The sequence below is a fragment of the Lates calcarifer genome, unplaced genomic scaffold, assembly GCF_001640805.2.
Source record: "Lates calcarifer isolate ASB-BC8 unplaced genomic scaffold, TLL_Latcal_v3 scaffold_36_77, whole genome shotgun sequence".
Lineage (NCBI taxonomy): Eukaryota > Metazoa > Chordata > Actinopteri > Centropomidae > Lates > Lates calcarifer.
In genome coordinates this window covers 257,884-278,437 of record NW_026118158.1, presented here as the reverse complement: position 1 = coordinate 278,437, position 20,554 = coordinate 257,884, and the positions used below count along the sequence as shown (strand labels likewise).

At 45.3% G+C, this 20,554-nt stretch overlaps 1 protein-coding gene across 7 annotated transcripts; it reads right to left on the bottom strand.

The window, feature by feature from the left end:
- Positions 1–830: 830 nt before the first annotated feature.
- Positions 831–19,318, bottom strand: LOC108874253 (polypyrimidine tract-binding protein 1). 7 transcript variants are annotated; one of them, XM_018662725.2, is made up of 15 exons: positions 19,169–19,253; positions 15,123–15,156; positions 11,733–11,793; positions 10,165–10,337; positions 9,933–10,079; positions 9,718–9,846; positions 9,208–9,318; positions 8,928–9,105; positions 8,623–8,700; positions 8,175–8,317; positions 7,062–7,095; positions 5,329–5,421; positions 4,774–4,990; positions 4,614–4,691; positions 831–3,720 (listed from the first exon to the last, which is right to left on the bottom strand). In XM_018662725.2, exons 1-15 carry the CDS (start codon positions 19,174–19,176, stop codon positions 3,588–3,590), a joined length of 1,617 nt encoding a protein of 538 aa, XP_018518241.1. In that variant the 5' UTR covers positions 19,177–19,253; the 3' UTR covers positions 831–3,587. The 7 variants fall into 7 exon arrangements, with proteins under 7 accessions (XP_018518241.1, XP_018518242.1, XP_018518243.1 ...); XM_018662726.2 differs by having other exon boundaries at positions 15,123–15,153; positions 19,169–19,233; XM_018662727.2 differs by having other exon boundaries at positions 8,175–8,299; positions 19,169–19,207.
- Between the last annotated feature and the right edge of the window lie 1,236 nt (positions 19,319–20,554).

The following is a 20,554-nucleotide window of genomic DNA, read 5'->3' as shown; positions in this document are numbered from 1 at the left end:
CTGTCTTCTCCTCCTCTCCTCTCTCCTCGTCTCTCTCCTCTCTCCTCTCCTCCTCAGAGCTTTGCTCCTCTCAGATAAACCTCCTCTTTCTTTGTCCAGAAGAAACTTTCTGTTTCAGCTTTTTTCAGTTTCTGTTTTTTGTCAGAAATAAAAAAAATAATTTCAGACTCTTTTCATCTTTTTACAGGAAACTGGATTTAAAACGTTTCTTCTTTGTCTTTGATAGAAAATATTTGATATGAAATGATCCTGGTTTCTATAATAAAATATAAAAATCATCTTAGATCTGATGATGACGGTAACAGATTTAAACTCTGCTGCCTCCTGCTGGTTCTGATCTGTCAACACATGCTGACATTAAACCACCACAGAAGAGGAGGAGGAGGTCATTAACAGAGCGGTGATGAAGGTTCAGCCTCTTCACAGATCTTCATCAGGTGATTTCACTCTGAGCAACAGGAAACAGTTTTACACTCACTTATATTCATTAACAAATAAAAGACATAAATGATCTTTAAACTCAAATGTATTTTCCTAACAACACGTCAGTGAACGTGTTAATGAACCTGTGAAGAATCATGGTTTAACTTCTCAAAGAGCTGGTTTTAAACCAGATGATTTTATCGATTTCATTTTCTGATTCTTTCATATTTCAGGTCTGAGCCAGAGTCTGTGATATGACCCTGAACCAGACTCTGAGAGTCTGTGATATGACCCTGAACCAGACTCTGAGAGTCTGTGATATGACCCTGAACCAGACTCTGAGAGTCTGTGATATGACCCTGAACCAGACTCTGAGAGTCTGTGATATGAACCAGTCTGACTCCAGCTTTAGATAAAAAGTGATTTAATCTGTTTTTTTCTTTGTGACACAAACAGTTTAAGGCTCAGAACCGTCGCACACTTTAATCAAAATATACACGTTTCATCAGATATAAAACCAACAATCACCTCTCAGACACCAAACTGTAGAAAACATGTATGTACACTTTAACTACCCCCCACCCCCCACACCGACCCCTGACCTCTTACTGACTGGTCCCATTCCTGCCTCACCTGTCTCACCTGTCTCACCTGACACTGAGGGCTCGTGGTGCGTTCAGGTCACCTGGGAGAGGGAGTAGTTTCAGTATTTAAATGTCAGTAACTGTTGAGGATTCAAGTTGATGTGAACAGGAAACGTCTCACGGCCTCCGTGTAGTGATCAACACCTGGACTTCACCTGATTGGACACTCTTCATCTGATGAAGACGCCTGCTCACTTCACGTCTCCTCCCACAGTGTGAGGAGCCTCAGTCTCAGAGTTCACTCCAGGATCTGACCAATCATATTAGAGGTTCTTGCATCCTGTATGTGGAGAGGTCAAAGGTCACGACAGAGACACAGAGAGGGGGGGTCATGGAGGTGGAGTTTAGTGTAGATACAGCCTGTGTGTGCGCGTTCTGATTGGCTGGTTTATCTTTACATACTGAGGGAGAATCTGGTCTTAAACACCCCGTGAGATCTGGAGCCTCGACTCTCTGACCAGAAACAGAGTGGGAGGAGGGACCTGATGTGCAGTGCATTGTGGGACACTCGGGAAATCAGCTGAGTCAGACTGAGACAGGATCTGGTCTGGACATGAAGGAGGAGGAGACTGAAGTGTGATGCAGCAGCTGTTTACTCAGTAAACTCAGTAACTAGTTTCAAATCTCCCAGAGGTCTTGAACACACCACGACTGTGAAGCCCTCAGCAGCTCAATTAGAGGAAACGTTCAGACAGTGAAGGAGCTTCGTCATGATGAAGAGCAGGTGGACGAGTGGCTGGAATGTCGACGTAATAATATTAAGACACAGATAAACTGAACCGGTGCCGTCTGGTTTCAGCGCACGCCGTCTGGTTTCAGCGCGACGCCGTCTGGTTCAGCGCGACGCCGTCTGAGTTCAGCGCGACACCGTCTGGTTTCAGTACGACGCCATCTGAGTTCAGCGGGACGCCGTCTGAGTTCAGCGGGACGCCGTCTGGTTTCAGCGCGACGCCGCCTGAGTTCAGTACGACGCCGCCTGAGTTCAGTACGACGCCGTCTGAGTTCAGTACGACGCCGTCTGAGTTCAGCGCGACGCTGTCTTGGTTTCAGTACATGTCTGACGGCCACCGAGCATCTTTCCGTCAAACTGTCAACTCAGAGTAAAGAGTTAATGCCTGATGTAGGACTCAGCGCTGCAGTGAAGGCACTCCACAGAACAACTGGTTTTGCGATAGAGACTGAAGTCGCACCGGTTGGCTGAATCCAGTGAAGCGGTCGAGAAACGAATAAAAACATTCCCACAGGAAAACACCAAGAGAGAGTCTGAACCACTTCACCATCTTCTTTAGTCCTTAAAACCAGAGACCTGAGGCAGGCAGATTTGTTTGCATGTAGAAGGCCGTTTTTGGTTTCAGCTGTAGTGGATCACAAACTTATAAATAAAACCGTTCAGAGAGGCAATGCGACAGACGAGACAAGCTAACATCGCAACTCACAACGAATCCCACAGAACACGACAAACAAAAACATTCGTCCGCACATCGTGAAGGCAGCAGAGCAGCGAGAGGAACCGCCGGCTCGCACAGACACTGAAAAAGAACCCGACCGATAAAAGCTCAGGAATGATTAAAATATTGCTACAATATTTGATTTGAATAAAACGTGATTGCATACATGGAAATAAAGAAATCAAAGAGGAATAGAAACAAAAATAGAGAGAATTGAATCTAGGACTAAAGACCCAGCAAACCACTAAAACAGAATGAGTTCACATGTTCAATGCTACAGTAACCAGCAGTACAAAACACTGACATGAAGGAAACACCAATAAAATACACTAAAAATATGGATATATCTGTAATACATCTCATCAACAGTAAACCTTTATCAACTGTAAACCTGCTCTTTGCTAAGTTACAGAGGCATGATGGGAGATATTTTTTTCCAAGTCAAAGTGGAGGTCATTCTGACTCCAGGAATAAGGCACAGGGATCATCTGAAGGCCAAACCAGGCCGGTCTGAGCCAGACCTAGTCTAAGATCTGACAGCCTGAGGGTTAATTCATGTTGTCAGAGCTGACGTTTTAAAGACTGAAGAGTTACTTCAGAGGGGGAAACTACAGGAGAGGTTTAGGGCCAAAGGAAACAAATCTGAGATTAAAGAAAGAATTCTGAGTTAAGGAAGTCTGAATTCAAAAGGACCGAAGTTCAAATTCTGGAGAAATAAATTAAAACGCAGACTTTAACACCTGAACTCTGAGATTAAAGTCAAAAGGCAAGAGTGGCTGCAGGTAACAACTTCACAACAAGAAGGCGAGAAACACGCTGACTTCTGTTTGATCCTTAAAATCTTGACCGTAAACTCAGAACCCTGACTTCTTCAGAGGGTCATCTCAGCGTTTTCTCCACAGACCCTAATCCTCTCTGAAGGCAATGAGCTTTACAAAAATAATTTAACAACATCACACCAGAGTTCACGGTGGTTTCTGCAGACGTGTGTTGGAATGATCGGAGTGTAGTGGACACCGTCGAGTCTGCTCCCAGAGGAGTGACCAGGCATCCAGACGGTCGAGTCCCAGGCTCAGATGGAGGACTTGGAAAAGGAGACCCGCAGGTGGTGGTTCTCTCCCAGGTCATGATTGTGGAACTCGATCAGGGACTCGATGGCCTCCTCCACTGAGCCCATCTGGATCAGAGCCATCTTATGGTCCTTCCTGGAGGAGACACCGGCAGGAGGTTCTTAATGTTAATGTTAGTGAGAGGGAAGGTTTCAGGGACTGAATGCAGATCTCAGGGAGAAAGGCTTCAGGACAAAGGACAGGAAATTAAGGGTAAAGCAAGGAGGCTTTGGGAAAGGACAGGTCCAGGAGCCTGGGGTAAGGTAAAGGTTTTTAGGACTAGGACAAACAGATGATTGGGCAAGAATGAAGGTTCAAGGACAGGAGTCAGGGGGTTTGGGGCAAAGACTGAAGGCTTAGAGGCAAGATAAGGGATCAAGGTCTTAGCGGAAGTGTGAAGGTCTCAGAGCAGGACAAGGACTTCATGACAAATAACTGGAATTCAAGGCAAGAATGAAGGATGAAGGCTTTACAGTACAATGGCCAAAGCCAAGAAATTTAGCTCAAATGAAGCTTCAAGAGCTGCAGGACCTGGACTTGAGGAGAGGGAAGGATGAGGACATCAAGACATGACAATAACTTGAAAAAGGGAAAGAAAAATAGCTTCATGAAGTCTTAAGGCCAAAGACAGAGGCTTGAGGGCATGGATTGGGATTTTAGGACTTGGACAAAAGACTCGGGACAAGGATAAAGGTTTCAGGACAAAGACAGGGAATTCAGGACAAGAACTGAGACTCCAGCAAGGATCCAGGCCAAGATCAAGGTCACAGGAGCAAGAATGAAAGCTTGTTTGAAGGATGAACATTATGGAACAAGGGTGAAGGTTTCAGGACAATAACAAAGGCTTCAGGGTGGGACAACCAGGACCTTGGGAACAAGAGAAGGCACTTCAGGGATGAAAGCTTGGGTTCGGGTACAGGGACTCTGGGATACAGGTGTCAGACCTTTAAGGAGAAAGACAGGGCTTCAATAAGTAATGGACGACTTACTGGAAGAACTTGAAGGCCTTGACCATGGCTCCTGAGCTGGAAAATAGCATCTTGAGGTCGTCTTCTACCACAGAGGGGCTAAAACAAAAACAAACTGTCAGGTGTTTCAGGTGTATCAGGACTGTGTGGACTACAGGCCAGGTGTTGACAAAGGACTTACGGGATGTTGGAGAGGTGCAGGGTGGCTGAAGGTGGGAAGATGTTGGAGTAGTTTTTGGAGCCGGGCTTCTTGAAACGGTGCAGAGGGGAGTTGCTGTAGTCTTTGGTCAGGCCCTGGTCCTCGTGGCCTTCACGGGGAAGCTGGACATTGGTGTGTTTGGACAGCGTGATGCGCAGAGGCTTCCCGTGCAGCCGCTGACCATTCAGGTGACTCATGGCTGAAAAAACAGACGACAGGAGAACGCCACTAAAGTTTCAGACCAGACAAAGACTGAACTCATAAAGAAACTGTTATAACAGAGCATAAATGGTCGTCATCCCTCCCTGAGAGGAAAACAGTAAGAATAAACATAAATATGATGGGTACAGGAGCCATAATCATAAAGATAATAACCCATCTATCCTGAGATAACAAAATAAAAAACTAAACATTAACAGCCGAGCTAAAAATAAGTGTCTGTTGTTACGAGTGTCTGTAAATTAGATCCTGTTTTTAGCTGCTCTCATTTTGACAGCAGACAGTGGAGGTTTTAACCCAGAGAGGATGGAGTGTTACCTAGCTGAGCCTGTGTGCTGTCAGACATCTGAACCAGAGCGTTTTCCTTCTTGTTGAACAGAATCTTCACTCTCATCACGTCTCCATAAACACCTTAACACAGTCAGAAATAAAAACAGCAGCAGGTTAAACACACGATTCACAGAACATCAACACAAACAATCACCTGAAGTTACACCTGTTGAACTGACTGCAGCCTGCCAACACACTGACCCTTCGTCTAATCATCAGAGAACTCTACTGTTTTACTGTGTGGAGGAGGAAGGAGGAGCAGCACTGAGACGCTGAGTCTCAACTCTAATCTGTGGATTTAATCTGAAGGCAGAGTTCCTGAACGTTACACACAGGAGATGCAGTGAGGAAATTCAGGGTAAGGGTCAGAGAAAATTAAAAATGGCAGATTACACCGTGTAGGAGCTATGAATTATGGGAGTGTTGACTAAAAAAAACCAGAGCAGCTGATTCAGCACTGAGGACATGCAAACTGAGAGAAACCCGGCATGCAAACTCAAAAACTGAGACTCACTGAAATAAGATGAAACACACAATAAATGCAGCTCCTCAGAGTTTCAAACTGAATGTGGCAGTTCAGGTTTATATTTGATCACATGTCAGGTTTTCAGGTCGATCTCTCAACAAGAGAAAAGTGTTTCAGTCTTTTCTTCCTTCAGCCAATTGATTAAAAAACATCTATTATGATAAACGTCTGTGTCTTTGTCCCATGACTTTAAGAAACAAACTAAGAAACTTAAAGACGTGAGGGATTATCACTCAGGGTCTTCTTATTCATCTTTAGCTAATTAACCTTTAACTTTTAACCTTTACTGATCCCTGGATCATGACTGGACCAGAAGACAATCGGTCTGAAATCACTCCCCTCTGCTCTCTGTCCACAGTTTAATGTAGAGGATTATAAACTGAGCTCATCAGTAAAACATTCTCTCAGACTCTCAAGTTGTTTTCTCTGCGACGTTAATGACGTTGTCGCTGTTGCACAATTAAAACCTGTCAGATCAACATTAAATCAACTTATTGTAACTTTTATTCTCATGAGTCACTGTATGTGTTTTATTTTTTAATCTCTAAACTCTTTGAATTATTTTGTTGTTGAAATGTTCAGATAAACAATGCATGATGGGATATATTGCATGGTTGGTGTCCATCAGTTGAACACTACTTTTTTTCCTTCTTTATAATAATTCTCATTCACAGCTGTAACACATGGCTCTGTAAAGACACAGCAGCACATTTATTCATCAGCTGTAAAAAACACAAACTAAACCTTCAGTAACTCGACATTTATTTATTTTGGTTTGTTTATTATTTTTGATTTTAAGTGTTAAGTCTTATTCATTTTTAATCTTTTTATTTATTTGTTTTTGTATTTACGGGCTCTGGACTTTATATTCTTTCTGAACACCTGATCTACTGATGAGCTCACTTCCTGCCTCTCTCTCTTCTGATTGGTCAGTGTTTAGTCCACCTCGTCTCGTGTCTTTGTTGAAGTCAGGTAAAAACACCTGTTCACACGGATTCTGATCAGAAGTTACTGAAGAAAAGCTGCAAATATTGTGAGTAACCTCAAATCAACACGCATAATCTGACAAAACCAGCAGACACTCTGTTCTTCTTTAACAAAAACAAAAAGAAAAAAGAGGAAAAACAACAAACAGGAACTTAAAATCAACCAGGTGATACTGATAATTCAAAATAAGAAGCTAGTGACAACATACCGAAGAGAATAAAGAGGCAGTGGGGCGTAACTCTCTTTAAAGACAGCAGAGAAGGCAGCGGAGGGACAGGACAGGTAAAGGTGGGAGGGCAGGACAGTTGGAGGGTCCGAGGCGTTTCCATGGCAACAAATTAAAGAAAAAAAAAAAGACAGGTGAGGGGTCAATCAGAAGGTTAATTACCTTTGGAGAGGAGGGGTCAGATGATGTCATTATGAGATGTTCACAGATGTGTGTGTGTGTGTGTGTGTGAACAGGTGTGTGTGGGTATGGGGGGGGGGGTCTCATGACAACAGAGTTTAATATGAAGGCATTAAAACACATTACAGGAAGTCAGGGGGGGCACAAAGAAAAAAAACATTTAATGTCTGAGAGGAAACAACACTAAGACTGGACTGAGACTGGACTGGACTGAGACTGGACTGAGACTGAGACTGGACTGAGACTGGAGGACTGGACTCAGACTGGACTCAGACTGGACTGAGACTGGAGGTTAAACTGGACTGAGACTGGACTCAGACTGGAGGTTAAACTGGACTGAGACTGGACTCAGACTGGAGGTTAAACTGGACTGAGACTGGAGGTTAAACTGGACTCAGACTGGACTCAGACTGGACTCAGACTGGACTCAGACTGGACTCAGACTGGACTCAGACTGGACTCAGACTGGACTGAGACTGGACTCAGACTGGACTGAGACTGGACTCAGACTGGACTGAGACTGGAGGTTAAACTGGACTGAGACTGGACTCAGACTGGACTCAGAGCTAAGCTGCACATGATGTAAGGAGAGCAGTGTAACTGATGTCAGCGATGGCTCAGTCGTAGATGAAGATGAACTCTGTCTGATCACAGATCAGATGATGATGTGTCAAACTTTCCTCTGCGTCACTCTGCTGACGAGCAGCTGTTTCCTGTTGATGTCTCTGAGCAGTAAAGTCTGACAGGAGGATAAAATGTCTGGAATGGCTTTAAAGATGTAGATAACAGAGCTCCAGTCTTTAACTGTACCAACACTGTTTGTGTGATGAGCTGCAGACGTTAACCTGCTGATGATGAGAGTGAGGAGGAGGTGGAGGTTCGAGTCCCTGTACAGACACAGAGTGCAGGACTCACCTCTGGGTTCAGGTTGCTGACCAGCAGGACACAGTGTCCAGCAGACATGGAGGGGAATCCCAGCCTGGTGGCCCCGGGGAGGGACAGAGAGGCCAGGGCTCCGGGCAGAGCGGGGACCGTCAGGCCTGGATAGGGGGAGGAGACTGAGAGAGGTGAGACGAGTAAACAACAAAACCAAGAACTGTAGGAAACCCCTGACTGACACCAACGACACCAGGCAAAACATCACATCAATAAATAAGAATGATTTACACTTTCTCTCATTTCAAACTGTCAAACATGTTCTGAGCTTTGGCACTACAGTTCCCAGCATGCATCACTTCCTGTTGACACCATAACCATGGAAACAGACCAGTTACACCTGAGAAAACCAGGCTGATTATACGGCCAGGTGTGAAGTTAAATCTGTGATGACGTCAGTGTAAACATCTGGACAGGTGAGGCTCACCTGCGGGCTGGATGGTGAAGGCCGGTGGGAAAGCGTGAGTGGCTCCAGCGTACGGTGCAGCTGAGATGATACCTGGAGCTGCAGAACACACAGAACACACCTGAGTCACAGTCACACCTGCAGCTGACAGCAACTGGTCAAACAGTTTTCATCAGGTCAGAACAAACATCTGGAGAAATCGTCTTCATCTTCACTTCCAGCTGCTGTTTCAGTCTTTGACTCCAGCAGGTGAAAACATCCTGTCTCTGAGGTTGTGGTTGTACATGTGTGGTCTGGTGGTGGTGGTGGTGGGGGGGGGGTCTTACTGAAGGCCGTGGCCATGGCTGGGTGCTCCATGGTGGGCTGGCTGTCTCCGGTGGGCAGGTCTGGTCTGGTGAAGTCTCGGCTCTTCTCGTTGTTGTATTTGACGTTGAGGCTGGTGAGTTTGGAGAAGCTGATCCTCAGAGTGCAGCAGCCGTTATAGATGTTCTGTCCGTCCAGAGACTGACACACACACACACACACACACACACACACACACTCATCAACAGCTGCTCTTACTGTGGACTGAAGGTGTTAGTGTTTTCCTGCTGGGGGGGGGCTCACCAGTTTAGCTGCCTGGGCGGACGCTCCGTCAGCGTACTGCAGCAGAGCCTGGAACTGACTGTTCTTGGTGAAGACGATGATCCTCAACACGGTGCCGAACTTAGAGAAGATCTGAGGAGCAGACCAGAGAGAGTCAATCTGAAAACATCTCCTCAACACTTCTCCACCTCGATGGAAAACACCGCGAGGTGAAGCAGAACTGATGAGGGCTCTGACTGCACCGAAGGAGACCTGGACCTGATCGGGTCTGACACTCAGATACCTCAGGTCATTCACCAGTCTGAACCTTCCTGAGTCAAAAGGACTGTCAGAGCAGCCGCTTAGCTTAGCTTAGCTTAGCATGAAGACTGGTACACAGCTTCATAGGCTGTTGCCAATTTTACACCAAAACTCCCACACTCACTTCTGTACCTGAACACATCCTGAGCAGACACTGTGCTGCAGAGTCATTTCACTGACCTGCTGATGTTTATTAAAGCTCAACGTGTCTCCATGTTGTGTTGGTGTTACCTGGCAGAGGGCGTCCAGGGTGACAGGGTAGACCAGGTTCTCCACCACCACCCTCAGCACCGCGCTGGGAGCAGCCACCGCCGGGTCCACGTGAGACGTACTGAGAGCCCTGAGAGCCGCCTGAGCCCTCTGAGACAGGACAGAAGGACGGAGGTGAACAGAGGCAGACAGACAGCAGGAAACATGCTAACAGATGGTAACAGAGAGGAGCGTACCTCCTGGTTCGGGGAGTTGTCCGTCTTCAGCTCCTTGTGGTTGGAGAACTGGACGTAGACCGGGTGGTGTCTGATGACGGGCATCACCGTGGAGTAATAACCCACCATGTTCTGAGCTGCTTCCTCTGAGCTCATCTCTAAGAAGGCCTGAGGACACAGAGGAGACTCAGGTCAGTGCAGAGTCCTGGTGTGACTCTGTAAAAACCCTCTGATACAGCTCAGGGTCCTGGACCTGGTTTTTGGCTTTGAGCATCAGCAGGTTGGTGACGTCTCCGAAGGGCAGACCCAGGCTGATCACCTCGGTCTCTGTGATGTCGTTGGGAAGCTTACGGATGTGGATGACCCTGGACGGCACCCCGGGACCTCTTATGTCACCCTTGAACTTCTTACTGTCGTTGCCATTGGCTGCAGAGGAGAGGAGTCAGAGTCAGACGGTCCTGATGTTCAGAGCTCAGGTGTTACTGATCAGAGCCGTCAGAGCTGCCTCCTTCATTTCATTACTCAATTCAAATGGAGTTTCATGACAATAAACCACTGCTCAGTGGAGTAAAAATCTGAGTAAAAGTGCCTCAACTATTTGACTCTGATGAAGACTCAGTTTGTCTTCAACACCTCATCAATAAAATGTATTAACCTCCTGAGAGCTGAGTGTTGGTTTTGTCTGCAGGTTTATTTCTGCTGCTGTTTGGGATCAGTATAAAAACCCTGAACAGGAAGTAGTTTTAAAGTCATCAGTGTGTGAAACAGTTTATTTCATCTAAACTCCCTCTGATTGTTGAACGTTGTGTAACTGAACATTTTCTGTTTTAACATCTGTTCAGTCTGTAGGAACAGAGTCTCAGCTGTCAGTCTGTGAATCTCTGCTAGCAGGATGCTAACAGGCTGCTAACATGCTAACAGGATGCTAACAGGCTGCTAACATTTACTAACAGATGCTAACATTTACTAACAGCGCTAACATTACTAACAGCTGCTAACATTACTAACAGATGCTAACATTACTAACAGGATGCTAACAGGCTGCTAACATTTACTAACAGGATGCTAACAGGCTGCTAACATTTACTAACAGGCTGCTAACATTTACTAACAGGATGCTAACAGGCTGCTAACATTTACTAACAGGATGCTAACATTTACTAACAGGCTGCTAACATTTACTAACAGGATGCTAACAGGATGCTAACATTTACTAACAGGATGCTAACAGCTAACATTTACTAACAGGATGCTAACAGGCTGCTAACATTTACTAACAGGATGCTAACAGGCTGCTAACATTTACTAACAGGATGCTAACATTTACTAACAGGATGCTAACATTTACTAACAGGATGCTAACAGGATGCTAACATTTACTAACAGGATGCTAACAGGCTGCTAACAGCAGCTCTCAGTCGGTCTCTCATTGACGTGATAAAACATCAGGTTCGGTTCCTGTCGTCACATCAAACTGATGTTACTGAGCAGAAAGTTTCAACCAGAAACTCTGATCAGGTTTTTGTTCCTCTGAGAAAACGTTTCGACAGAGTCTGATGCCATCTTGTTTTTACTCTGTTTTTACTCTGTCGATTAAGTGGACGACAGGTACAAGGAGCAGAGAACCTGAAACCTGTACGAGGACGTTCTCAGGAGGTTGAGTTTATTTAGGATCAGAGGTTGAGAAGCAGCTAAGGTAAAAACACATCGTACAGAGAAACAATGATTATGAAAGCAGCCTCCTGGTGTTCAGCAGACGACTCGTCCTCTGAGCTTTAACCTGTGACAGTGAAACAACAGACAGCGGCTCAGTGATCTGACCTGTGGTGCTCATGATATACGGGCCGTTGGAGACGCTGGAGAAAAGCTCGTCAGATCCTCTCTGCAACAAACAAACAAACAAACAAACAACATCAGAACACACACACACACACACACACACACACACACACACACACACACACTGACTGACCTGAGTCTGACAGAGTCCTGGTCTCAGTCTAAGACTATCAGATTGAGAGATGAGATACACGTCATCAGCAGGTCGACCTCAGACACAACCTGTCTACCTGCTCAGATCCACAAAACTCCATCATTTATCTTTCAGGTTTTAAAGTCATGAGGCGCAGATTTGTTCCTAATGTTTCGTTTCTGAACTGATTTGACGTCTCCTCTGAGTCAGAGAAACATGGACGCTCACAGGAATTACTGTGTTTGATCTGCTGCACCTGAAGCTCAGAGGAGCAGGGGAGATCTTTGAAACTAACTTCACTTTCTGAGCTGGAAATCCGACTTCAGTTCAAACTTCAGACTGGGAACTCTGAAATTCCGACTTCAGAGAAGAACTTGAACGCAGCAGAAGCTTTAAGAGCTGTTCAGTGGTGAAATATGTTTCAGGATCTGAGATGTCTGAAGACTCGATTCTGTCCAGACTGAACTAAAATCTGAACCATTCAGATCATCTGGACCAGAACTGGTTCTGATCCTGCAGAGTCAGAGAACATCAGGTGTGACTGTGACATCATCAGTGGGTGTGTCCCGGTCCTCGGGTGTGACAGAGAAGAGCTGCAGTGGTCTGCTGTCACTGGTTCTGATCTGCACTGGAGGAGACCTGGACGGGGTCGCTGGACAGAACCACGGTCCAAGAACCTGTGAGAGCTTCACCAACAGGTGTGCTCCTGTTGCAGCCACCAGAGGGCAGCACAGAGTCCCAGTGTACAGGGGGAGACAGGACGACGTGGAGGAGGTGATCCTGAACTGAAACTAAATCCTGACAGGTCCCACACCAGCTTCAGTCTGACCCGCCCTCATTAGACTAACCCCCCACCCCACCCCCCAGCAGGCAGCAGGCGGGGGTGAATTCCTGTGCTGTGGAGCTCAATGAAAACCAGATGCAGACAAACAGGCTGAGCCTCATTCAGCAGACACACCACATCACAGAGTCTTGGTCCTGGTCCTGGTCTACACAGATCCTGAACCACACACTCACTCAGTAAGTCACAGTTTCCTGTAGCTGCTTCACAATAAAAGCCTCCTGATGGTCTTTATTTACAGACATTAAACCTGGTCTGGTCTGATGTGGAGTAAAGACCTGGTCCTCTCTGCAGGCGAGTTAACAGCTGATTCATGGTTTCACCTGGCTGCTCCTCACAGGTGAGTATCTGCTGATCTTCATCATCACTACATACTGATGATGGTGGTGGTGTGCTCCTGTCGGAGGAACCTGAGCACACAGGTGTTGTTGTGCAGTGAACAGAGCTCAGATCTTCTTACATGATGAATAATGGAGAGGAACCTGAGCTGTAGAGTATCTGTGTCTGCAGAGAGACCAGCTGCTGAGCGCCGCCGCCCTCAGGCTGACCACCACACAAAGACCAGGTCTGCAGACCGTCTGTCAGGACCTGAATCGTCCTCACCTGTCAGCAGGTGTTAGAGAGGAGCTCCACCTGTGGATATTCTGACCACAGGCTGTGGAGGGTTTAATCAGAGCTGCAGAGATGGTCTGCTGTCACTCTGAGGGACTGTGACCATCAGCTCTCACTATTCATTCATACTAATCAATGTGTTCTGGACAAAATGAAGACTGCAGTAAATCAAGACGGCACTGGGTTATTCTTCAGTTTACAGGTTGAACTTTACAAAGATGTTTCCTGAACAGAAACTAAAACACAGTCAGTAAATCTTCTGTAACACGTTGAGCTGTGTCTGTGGTTCGTTATATTAGCTGATGTTGAGTTGACCTGATGTGACCTCTGTAGCTCACAGAGCAGGAAGTCTCATTTCCTTCATTAGAACCAAATTAAATCAGTGAGTTCATCAAAATAAATGTTCTTATTTGTCACCATAATAATGAATCATTTCCAGGCTGCTGATTCCTCTGTGTTTGAATCAAACTGTGAACTGTCCCTTTAACAGGAGCCAGTCTCAGAGCTTCAGTTGTGGTTTCAGATGACTCGCCTGAGGCCAGAGGAGGAAACAGGAGAGCGGCTCATCAGAGCACTCACTCCCCCTCCTCCTCCTCCCCTTTCTCCTCCTCCCTCCTCCCCCCGGTCACTTCCTGCTCAGGTCACAGCCTCTCTGGGCCTTCATGTGGTTTTGGCTCAGATTCTGGTCTTTGGTCTCTGCTCTGCTGCTGGACAAACACCGACCACGAGGACAGAGCTGAGGACTCTACAGAGACCACCACATCTCAGACCAGGTCCACAGACCCAGACCCAGAACCTGGACCTGAAACCAGCAGCCTGACAGTCAGTACTCAGGGCAGAGCTGTGATCCTGGTCTGTCCTGGTCCTGGTTCTGTGTTCTGAATGTGACTCTGCTGCTTCATGTTTCACTCTGAATTATTCACTTCACCTCTGACCAGGTTCTGTCCTACACTACCCATGAGCCTCAGTCACCTGTTGCCATGGACACACAGGTCGTTTCTCACAGGTGAACAACTTCAACGACCTATCACAAGGGAGCATGAAGATGACATCAGAGATCCTGTTCTCTGCTGTTTGAGCCAGAACCACCTCAGGTTCAGGTGGAAGAAACATTTGTCCTTTAAACATGAAGCTGCAGCTGTGAAATGTTTGAGAATAAAACTAACTCTGTGTTTCAGTTTCACTCTGACACTGCACGTAATCACACACCTCCATGTAGGAGTTCTTTCAAAATAAAAGCCCCCCAGAGAACAGACTCTTCAATGATCAATCAACAGTCCATCAATCAGCAGACAGACTGGCTCTGGAACACCTGACATTCCTGCTGCGTTTCCTCCTGCACACCTGACGCCTCCTCCTACCCTGTTTCTACTGCACACCTGATTCATCAGTAACCATTAAGAATCAAAAAACCAGGTGATCACACCTGAGGAGCTGCAACCACAGAGATAACTCTGACAGTTAATCAGCTGACTAATCAATCACTCAACTGAACAGTTCAGCTCAACTGCTGCTGTTGTGTTGTTGTTGTGTTGTTGTTGTTGTTGTTGTTGACTGTGGAGGAATGTGAGCGAGTCACTGCTGCAGTCGGGATCGTTCACAGACCTCCTCGTTAATTACACCGAGAAGTCTGAATGGTTCCCAGATGGCAGCGTCTCCGTCCTAACACACACTCAGTGATGTTCACAGCAGAAAACAAACCAACAAGCCAGAGACAGAGGGGGGAGGAGCAGGGAGGAGGAGCAGGGAGGAGGAGCAGGGAGGAGGAGGAAGCAGAGGTGCCTACCTTAGTACCAACTGTTATATCGTGGTGGACACTGCTGTGAAGAAAAGACAGCGTGTTAGAAGCAGCAGAGAGAAAAACTCAAAAACAGCAAAATAAAAAGTAAAATGAGGTTAAAGAGGAGGTGGAGGAGAGAAACCAGCAGAGAGGAGCAGAGGAGCACATCAACTGATTCATCTACTAACACACAGAGACCACAACCAGGAGCTGGACCCACAGACACCTTGAGCTGCAGATCATCCACTGATAAGCTACAGTGTATTGAGCTACAGCTGGAGCTGGTTTGATTTATGATCAGTTTTCAGTGTCTGGTCTATAAAACATCAGACTCCATGATTCTCCGTTTACTGTGGAACAAGGAGACTCGTCTCCACAGACAGAGGTTAAAGACATTTTACCTGTTAATGTGTTAATATTCAGCTATTAGAGAACAGCTCCTGGACATGCCTTAAACAGCCACACACAACTACATTATGATCCAACTTTAAAGCACGACTGAACTGAAGGATTCCTACAGAGACAGAGCTTTTTATTAAAGAGTCAAATCCTTTTCGTTTAACCAGAAACATCTCTATATATCACTACTAACACAAACACACTAACACATGGAGGCAGTGGTATTCCAGCAGCTCCCAGTAAAACTCCTGTTTGTCATGGTCTTACTGACAGGTTTACTGTTCAGTACTGCACAGATTGATCAGTTACATGGAAAATAAGGTCCAGGTTCAAACATACCAGAGTTATCCTCTCAGTCGTCAACATAATGTTTCTACATCAACACATCTGCTCGTGTCCAGGATGAATATTAACAACTGTCGCTTTAACAATAAATGAAACCGTCCTCCCAATGATTCATGCATTCGCCTCCACCAACATGGATCTGGTTCTGTTCCAGTTCTTGCGCCTAAATCTGAACCACTGAGATCATCTGGACCGAAGGCTGCGATCTCATTTCTAAATGACTCTGCTGAGTTTTCCTCTGAGACTCCAGCTGCATCAAAACAAACATTCAACACCAGAACACCAGGAGATTCAGAAATAAACCCAGAGACAGAGAGAGCAGCAACGAGAGACTCCACAAATCTACACTGTCTCCTGAAACATCACCACAAACTGCAACAAGACGAAGCTGTGAAGGCAGGAGAGTCTCCTCACTGCCCAGTGAACACTGAGAATCACACAGACCCATCTGGACCAGAAAGAAACCAGCTCTGATCCTGTACAGTCAGAGAACATCAGGTGTTCAGGTGTGACTGTGACATCATCAGTGGGCGTGTCCTGTTCTCCAGGTGTGACAGAGAGGGTGGAGAAGGGAAACAAAGAGCTGCAGTTCCATCTCTCCTCCATCAGTATTCACATTCTGCTCTGATCAGCTCTGATCAGTTCTGATCAATACCTCTGACAGTGACTAAACTGAACTCAGTGTTTCCCACGATGCACTACCACAAACCTGCACCAGACCAGAGACCAGGTCCCTGAACATCTTCCTCTCTGAGCACAGAAAAGCATCTGATTCAGTCAATAAAATAATAAATCCTGATGTTACCTCTTTAATTTAGAGATTAAATACTAACACACCCATCACCAGGCAGAGCTCAGACCACCAGGGGCCTCTGACCTCCTGCTGTTTCTGCTCATATCAACATGTATATAACTGGAAAGTGAACTCAGCTGTGAAGTTTTTAACGTCTCAAAGACAAAATGATTAACAGAGAAAATAATGAGCAGACCAGTCAACAGGAAACAAAGAGGATAAATGTGAGTTACAAAGGAATAACTACAACACATTCATTGTGATGCAGTGAGAACAAACCCTCACATCTGTGTTCATATTAAACTGAATTCATCTGTTAGTTTGATCTTTACACTGTAAAAAGTGCAGCTCAGTAAATGTCAGGAAACTGATCTAACAGATCAGTGATCCTGTATCAGTTGTTTTCTGATCTGATCATGGATCAATATCTGATCAAACTGCGTCAGTAACATTAAACCTGATCACTGATCAAACTGATCGGCTCTGCTCACAGTTCACATCCACTTCCTGTTGGTTTCCAGTGTCATCTCCTCACCTGTCCCTCTGCACCTGAACTACACACCACAGCTGCTTGTGCCTCTGAACACCTGACACACCTGATACAAGATGTTAAATCACTGACATAACTTCAGTATATTGTTTATATGTAATTACAACACACATCAGTATTATCAGAGAACACAGAGATAAATGTCCTGTCACATCACACAGACATAATCACACACCTAATGACAGGAAACCAGAAAACACCTGAAAATAAAACACTCACATTTCACAGCAGGTAAAGTGTGAAACAGGAAGGAGCTGAAAATTAATCTGAGTCGGACAAAATGTCTGAGTCATGATGGTAAAACAAATGAAAAACCGGCCGGTCGGGCTGACGCTGACAGTACAGACTGTAAACCAGCAGGAAGAGGACCCTCAGGGCACGAATGAGTCCTGACGGAGCACAGATATTCACATCAGGAACTCAGGACGCCTCCAAGTCTCCAGCTACAACATTTATATCCAACTCACTGAGTGCATACAGTTAATAAGCTCAGAGGAGTGGACATGTTTACAGGCAGGAGGTCTGTTCATCAATAATCAATGGAAAATAAACACCTCAACAGTTTTAACTTTGATCAACGTGAAGTTTAAACAGCTGCAGGACAAACTGGTTTGGTTCGCTCAGGTTTCCTCCCTTTGCCAACAGCTCTGAGTTCAGTCTGAGTCTGAGTCCATCAGTAACTGACCTGCACCATCATCAGGTCTACACACAACCATCAATGTCTATTTAACCTTTAAAACTACAGCTTTATCCAGCGTCTCTGAGCTAAACTGCCCCATTCTGCAACATCTGAGCACCGGTTACTTCTGTTCGCTCAGTAAGAACTGAACTCCATAAGAAAACTGTCATTTTTAAACCTTTTGCTTTAAATTCACAACAACACAAACTTATTGTAAAACAATTCTTACAGTTAATAACTCATCTGGATCCACTGTTTAATTCGGCACACACGGACATCAATTATTTAGTATAAAATCTACCGTTTTATAAGAGGCTTGCTTTGATCCCACACAAAACAGATTCCAGTCTGAAATTCACCGTTTACAACAGCTTCATAACGAACTCCATATGAAAAGGCGCAGTTTTACAGATCTCTACTAATTCAACAAAACTGAACATATTAGTACATGTGTATTGAACTTAGCATCCTTCAGTTAGGATTACTCTTCAACTCGGCACACATGTAACACACGAAGCTGCATTAACTTTAATATAATATACAGTTTTACAAGTGACTGGTGCAAAAACCAACTTCAGTAATATTTAGCTTGAATTACGGGCTCCAGAGCGACTGCTGCTGTTTTACAAATTAAAGAGAGCTTTTTACACCAAATTCCATATGAATAACCATCATTTCAAGACCCAATTGCATTTCTCAAAATTAGAAACACACTGTAACACAACACTTCGACTTTAAACCAGTTCATCGGGACCACTCTTCAATTCGTCACTGATTTAAAACTCGAAGGTACAACATTCTGGGCAAAATCTGAACTTTTCGTGTGAGACGGTGTCCATTAAAACCTCCGCAGTGGGCGTGAGAACATGGTAAACCTCTACTGGAAGTTATGAGCGCTGCTGAGTGATTCTTCCTACAACTTATTTACCAGTCGCATTTCTAGTACAATACTTTAAAATCGTCTTATACGTTGAGGAAACGTGTTTGTCAAGTAAACGAGGCCACAGTTAGCTGCCAGGTTGTGTTAATGGAGTTTGGTGTGGAGTTTTCTCTGCAGAGAATGGCCCGTCCTGAGGCTAGCTCTGAAGCTAACTCGGCTAGCTAGCTTCCTGCTCCTGTGACAAACACAACTTTACCGACAGCGGAGTGAATAACAGGATCCCCCGCTGCTCTCTGACTACAACATTATCCGACCACACATTTATCTCACTGCTCTCAGATCAGACTAAATCAACCATAAACTACATTTAACTGGGGTGTGAACGCAAGTCGGTGGGATAACTCACCCGTCCATTGCACAACACGGAACTGCGGAGCAACAGGTTCCAGCCAGCGGCCAGCAGGACACCAGCCACCGCCGTTATAAACCCACAAAATGGCGTCCGGCTGGAGGAGCTCTCTGATTGGACGGTTGGCAACATTTGTAGGCGTTACAGACCTGAGGTGAGCGCTGATTGGCTGCTTAGATAGCGAGCGCAACAACAAAGGCCCGAGATTCCAGAGATCAAAGATTGTCTATGGACAAGATCCACGTTTCGGCAGAGAAAACAGGAAACACCGTTCACTCCGCGTTAGTGGGCGTTGTCCCGACAAAACATGATGGCGGGACTACAGACCCAGACCCCCCCGTCCCCCAGAGACCCAGGTCTACACCATGTTGTTTCCATCCTCCACCTCGGTCCTAGTCACGTAGAAGGAAAACTCTAGTTTTATTGTTCTAGACGGAGCTCTTTTATTGTACAGTTTTTAACTAAACTTCTTTTTTCAGTGAGGTCATATTATTCTATCACAGGAAAACAACCAACAGTTATCTCCATCATCAATACATCTGACAGGTATCTTCTCTAATGATCAGGTTGATTGATTACTCAGCTGATCTCAGTTCTGATCCTGGCTGGTTTCTGGGGGAAATAAAAGATCTGAGTCTGGATCAGATGTTTTAGCCCGAGGCCCTAGAGGAAGTGAATCTGTCTCTGCATGTCTGAGCCTCCTGAAAAGACCTGAACCTGCAGCAGCGTGTGGATCCAGCATCTAACAAACGAATTAAAGACATTTGATTATTTCAGCTGCACATTTCACCAACGGTTTGACAGACTCTAGAGTCACAGTCACATTCATCTGGTCCTGATAAAACAGGCCGTGTGTTTTATAAAAAAAGGGTTAGAAAAAAACATTTTTCTGTGTCATGGTTCAGTAATCAATATTTCTAACAGAGCTGATCCCATGCTGACAGTGAATATTTCCCCCTTCAGGCATTTCAAAACCTCCTGATAAAAATATTTTATTATTCACTGAGAACTGTTCAAGCAAGATGCACATGTGTTTTAAGATGAAAAACAGTCATGCAATGTATTTCAACTTTTAAAAATCTAGATCTATAATCTGTTCCTTATCATGAACATAAAAAGAGTAAATCTACCAATAATCATAAGGTCCTGTACTGTACAAACTGTTTATTCTTTTCTTTGAACGTGTTTCCTGTCGACTCAGAGGAGGAAACACCAGGTACAGGAGAGGACAAGGACAGAACTCAGTGTTAGCATCAGGCTCATTATTGCCTGTTGTCAGTTGCCTGTTGCTGGTTGTGTCTCTGCTGGACTCAGTGTCATGTAACACACTGATAAATAATTCCTCCATGTGCTGCTTTTCAGGAAATTACTTTGTGTGTTGGA